Source organism: Lathyrus oleraceus, chromosome 4, assembly GCF_024323335.1.
Source record: "Lathyrus oleraceus cultivar Zhongwan6 chromosome 4, CAAS_Psat_ZW6_1.0, whole genome shotgun sequence".
Classification (NCBI taxonomy): domain Eukaryota; kingdom Viridiplantae; phylum Streptophyta; class Magnoliopsida; order Fabales; family Fabaceae; genus Lathyrus; species Lathyrus oleraceus.
Genome location: NC_066582.1, coordinates 374,663,826 through 374,669,366, shown reverse-complemented (window position 1 = coordinate 374,669,366; position 5,541 = coordinate 374,663,826). Strand labels below are relative to the sequence as shown.

The following is a 5,541-nucleotide window of genomic DNA, read 5'->3' as shown; positions in this document are numbered from 1 at the left end:
TAGTTCATTGTGAACTTGCTTTGTGTTGTTGCTTGGTTGATTAACCAATTGAGGTATAGCATCACTAACTCCATGTAGTCTGGAAGACCTGGCCTGTTACTTGGCCAGGCACCTGTCTGAAGTCCTCCTTAAGAGGCAATGCTTGTGATTGTTTACATTTGTGCCAAGCAGGAAAAGACCTTTGATAAGGCAATTGACAGATAAAAGAGATGTGCAATCCATCTCCTGTTAGTCAGTGTGTCATCCCTTTGCTCACATTACATGTTGATGCATTGGGATACCAACCCAAGATCCTTGTACAGTTGTACAGTTGAGTCAGTGTCATAAGTGTAGAAGGGTTCCCACTTTCTGAACCCACACTTCATTTGTCTGAAGCTCTCCCTGGCCAGGGATAAGAGCTGTGAGGTCTCATCCTCACTTCCCATTTCATCTGCTTCACCCTAACTCTCAATGTTAGGGTTAAGAGCAAATCATCACCTGATACAGTTGGCTTGCTTTTGCAGCCTAACCCTTGTGTGAGCCCGCTTTGTCTGTATATAGTGTGTGCTAATTGTGAATGTTTGCTTTGTTTTGCTTGTGCTTGTATGCCTTGCTTTGCCTGTTTAGGATTAGCCTGCAGCCTGTGCAGGTAGATAGAAAACTCAACCTAGGACCATTGTGGAATACATGATAACTATTAGGCTCGAGTCAGTCTCCCTTTTAGTTTGTCATTTCCCAGTCTCTGGTTAGGAGAAAGTTTCTCCCCTGTTAAGGGGAACTACGTTGCCCTGATCCTCATACCAGATGAGGTACGTAGGCAGGAGGTCGTGCGAGATCTCTCCGGGCAAACCTTTTCTTTTTTGTGTGTGTTTGCTTTGACAGTTCCCGACTCCTAGGTAACTTGTTGTTTGTTTGTTTCTTGAGTGTGTGCTTGACAGTTATAGGCTCGAGTTCCAGACTCCCTATTAACTTGTTTGGTTGTTGTGTGCTTGGAAGCTGATATAAGTCCAGTGATTGGCATTCGGGTTCCAGTGTGGGTTTGTTTGGTTCGGGCGCTGATATAAGTCCAGTGATTGGCATTCGGGTCCCTTGTTTGCCATTTTTGTGTGGAGTCTGACATAAGTCCAGCGATTGGCAGTCGGTTTCCTGTGTGCGTTTTGTTTTGTTTGGCGTGCGTGAGCCGAACTACGGTAGCTCTGATTCTCATTCCAGATGAGATACGTAGGCATAGGATGCGATATCCTATCGAGCACGTTTCCCCTTGTCCCGAACTACGTTGACTCTGATGTTTGTTTCTGACAAACTACGTAGGACCAGGATGCGATATCCTGCCGAGTTACCTTCCTCCTTCTTCCCATCTGTTTTGTTAGTATGTGTGCGTGTGTGTATTCTTTGAGCAGTGTTTGTTTAGCAACCTTTTCTTTCTTTTAGAGCGTGGATCCCGTCGAGTACGACGGACGTGAGGGGTGCTAATACCTTCCCCTTGCGTAACCGACTCCCGTACCCTTTCTCTTTGGTCGCGAGACCATTTCCTTTCCAGGTTTACTCTGAGCGTTTCCTTTCCCTTTTTTGGGATAAATAACGCACGGTGGCGGCTCTGTGTTGTTTTTGTTTCAGCCCGCCGGTTGTTTTTCGCGGATGCGACAATAAACAATTTAATCAATTACACCATATCTTGATAAAAACAAAAAATTGCCATTTAGATCTATGAAACACTGGCACATATATAGACACGACACACAGGACTAGTTGAATAATGCGGTAATGCGGAATACCAAACACACACCTTCAATCTGAAGTGTCAATGCTACATAGTTATGATCAATCATCATCATCATGATCACTCTCATCACTGAAATACCCAGCTTTCTTCCCTTTCTTCTTCGTCTTGTTGTTGTCCAAACCCTCATCATCATTTCTGTTTCTCCCCAGCAACCTTTCACCCGCTTCGTCATCCACAACAGAAGCCCAATTATCGTCAAACTTCTCCGCAGCAATCTGACCACCCTCCTCCTCCTCCTCATCACCTTCCTCCTCCCTATCCCTATCCCTCAGTCCACTAAATCCCCGTCGCGGCTTCTTAGGCTGAGGCCGCGGCCTCGACCCCAACTGATTCTTAGGACACTCATACGACAAATGACCATGCCCCCCACACTCATAACACAAAGCAGTCTCAGTATTGTACACGCACTTCCGAATAAACTCTGGAGCACGTCCATTATCAGCAGCAATAAAAGCAGTTAGAGTCCTTCCATTGAGAATCTTCTTATTCATCTCCGCCACGGTGCGTTAGGCGTCATTACGAGAAACGAATTGGAAAAACGCGACACCGCGACTTAGGCGCGTGTGACGGTCTTTGAGAATGGTTACACGCGCGATGCGGCCGAAAGTAGAGAAGAGCGTATGGAGATCGGAGTTTGTTAGGGAGTAATCTAGATTAGAAACGTATAGCGTCGATTTTGATGGTGGTTGATTACTGGATGTGGTGCCGGTGGTGGTGTTGGGGGTTAAGGACGAAGCGCAGTAGCGGTAGTAGAAAACGTCATCGTCTTCATCGATGTCGCTGTGTTTTCGTTTGTGTTTCTTCTTGCTTGACATTTTTTTCAGTTCAGGTTTTTTGTTTCCGGCAACAGCGTTCGGCTTCCGGCGACGGAATTAGTTCTCCGATGCTTCTTTAATCTATAGAGGAAATCTGAGAGTGGAGAGATTCTATAATGCGTTTGAGAAACCCTAGAGACGTGAAGCGAAACTCCAAGCGGATCTGGACATGGATCCGGATATTTTGGATTGGTTTTATATATGGTTTTATCCATTCTTATTTTTTTATAAGCAGTACTATCCATATGTAAATGGACAACTTGCTCACCGCCAGAGTACTTGTAAAGATAGCATAAAACTAAAAATTATTATGTTTTAATATTTTTTTATTTAATTGGTCAGCCACCCATCTGCATATATAAATTTTAATAATTTTTTGTTAGTATGATGCTAGATTTTTTAAGACAAAAATTTCTAGTTCGTCAGATATACAATTTTATTATATTATTTTAGATTATATTTTAATATCTTAAGATAAATAGAGTTATTGAAATTTAGCAAAAATAGAATAGAGTGAAATAGAAATTTTATTACTTTATTATTTGAATAATTAGCGATAAAAACAAAGTAAGTTTTTGATTCTGCTCATATAAAAGAGAAACAATACTGATGGAAAGTGATGAAAATTTTCATTCTGCTCATATTAAAGGGAACAATACTCGTAGAAAGTGATCAATACTAGTAGAAAGTGATGTAATTTTTTATTCCTCATATCTAAGGGAAACAATGCTAATGAAAAGTGATGAAATGAAATAAAATAGAATAATAAAATTTTATTATACTGGATCTGATTTTAATTAACTCAAACAATGTAATCTTATTCTATTTCATCTCATATCACTTCATATCATCTCATTGCATCAATTTAAGCAAAACCTTAGTCTAATAACTTCAGTTTCACAACATTTAAAAACTCTTATGTAGAATTTGTCCAGAATTGAAGAGGACTCATCTCTTACTAGAAACTCAACAATTAATTTGTTTTCAAAAGTAATGCTTTATTTATACGCTTAGATTATGTTTGGACATCTTAAAATGAAGATATAAGAATAAAAATGAACATAGTGAATCAACAAAATTAGAAGTACATACGATTAAAATGCATCAAAATCGATGACATCTTTTTAAATTTATTGAACTTTTCGCATTAGACTTTTTTCTATTGTATTATTTTTCAACATCATTTAATTTTTAGAACTCATGCATCCTATCCAAAAAAGCAAAGTTCTCACACAGATGTTTCTTCCTTAAGACGTTCTCTCCATTCTACGAATGTTGGTGGTAGAGGACACCCTCGTTTCAAATAAGCTTGTATAAAATGCATCTTAGTAGCAATCTGTCTAATCAAGACAACCCGGCCATTTAAATTATTTGGAGGGCAACTTAGCAAGGGGAAAACGATTTACGAAAAACTATGTCTTATAAACTAAACTAAAACTCAGTCATATACATTTGATATAAGATGACTCATTTCAGAAAAATTCATCCACTTTATTGTCGTTGTGGGGACACCAATTTTACTAAGAATCAAAGGATTTTGAATAGCTTGTATTTGTGCATTAGTCATATAGAGTCGCATGTAATTGTCGCACCTCAAAAAAAGATGATAATGCGATCCCTCGCGATAGGACGCGGAAAAAAAATGTTGTTCGAAACAGAGTCGCCACCGAACTTTATTTATTCCAATGAGGGAATAGGAAAATATCGAGAAAACCTTTAGAAATAAGAATAATGGTCGTCGCAACCATATTCGGGTTCGGGAGTCGATTACGCAAGGGGAAGGTATTAGCACCCCTCACGTCCGTTGTACTCAACGGGAACCTTTTAGTCTGATTTTGCTATTTGACTGTTAATTGACTGTTTATCTGCTTGCTTCGAGTAATTAGAATTGATGATAGATGTGGATGAAGACCTCAGGATGGGGGAAATGGGAGGTTTTTTATTAGTGTGCTCGCGAAGATACAACAATCTCCTGCCTACGTATCCTTATGGTGCAATAAGGAAATCAGAGCATTCGTAGTTCGGGCTACTACGAATATTGGTTGTGTTTTGTTTTGATGAACGACTGTGTAGGTCGGCGTTCTAACGGCTAAACACTGGCTTGTCTACTCTCGGTGGAGGCTCTAGCACTGGTTTGTTGTGCGCATTAGAAAGGATTGACAGTGTTCTTTTTGAAAGGGTTTTGGTCACGCGGGGGTGACGAGTTGAATTGACGTGTTTGGATTTGATTGGTTTCAATCGCTCGAGGGCGAGAAGTTAGGTTTGATTTGTTGATGATTTGAGGAACGACGAAAGATTGAGCAATATGGTGTACACCAATCGTTCAATTCTTTCGAGGAATAATAAGGCGTGCGCCTTCTATTCCCTTTTCGTTCGAATTGTTTTGAAAGTTTGTTTGTGGATGTTGAATACGCACGGTAGTGAGGCGTACGCCTCCTACTTGCTTATTCAAAGAATAACGAGGCGTACGCCACCTATTCCCTTATCCAAGTTTATTTAACGTGTTTTAGTCGGAAGTCGATAATTTGTGCAATATGGCGTACACCAATTATCCAAATAATCGAGAGACGGTGAGGCGTACGCCTCCCATCTTTTATCACCCGAGGTTTAAATTGTAAAAATATATGTTTAGATATTGTATTCGATTTATGAAGATAGCTTGAATTTTGGGTTGGTAGGTTTGGATTTGTCGATGATTTGAGCAAGGTGGCGTACGCCAATTATTCAAATAATCAAGGAGTGGTGAGGCGTACGCCTCCCATTCTCTATTGAAGTTGTATAGTTTATTTTGTAAAATTGGGTTTGATATAAGAGGTGATTTGAGTTTATTCGATTGTGTTTTAAGTTTGATGACAAAAACTCGAGCAATGTGGCGTACGCCAATTATTCGAATAATCGAAAGATAGTGAGGCGTACGCCTCCTATCCTCTTTATTATCATAAATTTAGAATTAAATGTTTTAGA

The 5,541-nt window shown here is 39.8% G+C and overlaps 2 protein-coding genes across 2 annotated transcripts; both read right to left on the bottom strand.

The window, feature by feature from the left end:
- Positions 1 to 1,800: 1,800 nt before the first annotated feature.
- On the bottom strand, positions 1,801 to 2,253 carry LOC127137586 (U11/U12 small nuclear ribonucleoprotein 31 kDa protein-like). The gene has a single exon (XM_051064038.1). It carries the CDS (start codon positions 2,251 to 2,253, stop codon positions 1,801 to 1,803), a length of 453 nt encoding a protein of 150 aa, XP_050919995.1.
- Positions 2,254 to 2,268: 15 nt separating this feature from the next.
- LOC127137585 (U11/U12 small nuclear ribonucleoprotein 31 kDa protein-like) lies at positions 2,269 to 2,577 on the bottom strand. Its single transcript, XM_051064037.1, has one exon. The coding sequence runs from the start codon at positions 2,575 to 2,577 to the stop codon at positions 2,269 to 2,271; it is 309 nt and encodes a 102-aa protein (XP_050919994.1).
- Between the last annotated feature and the right edge of the window lie 2,964 nt (positions 2,578 to 5,541).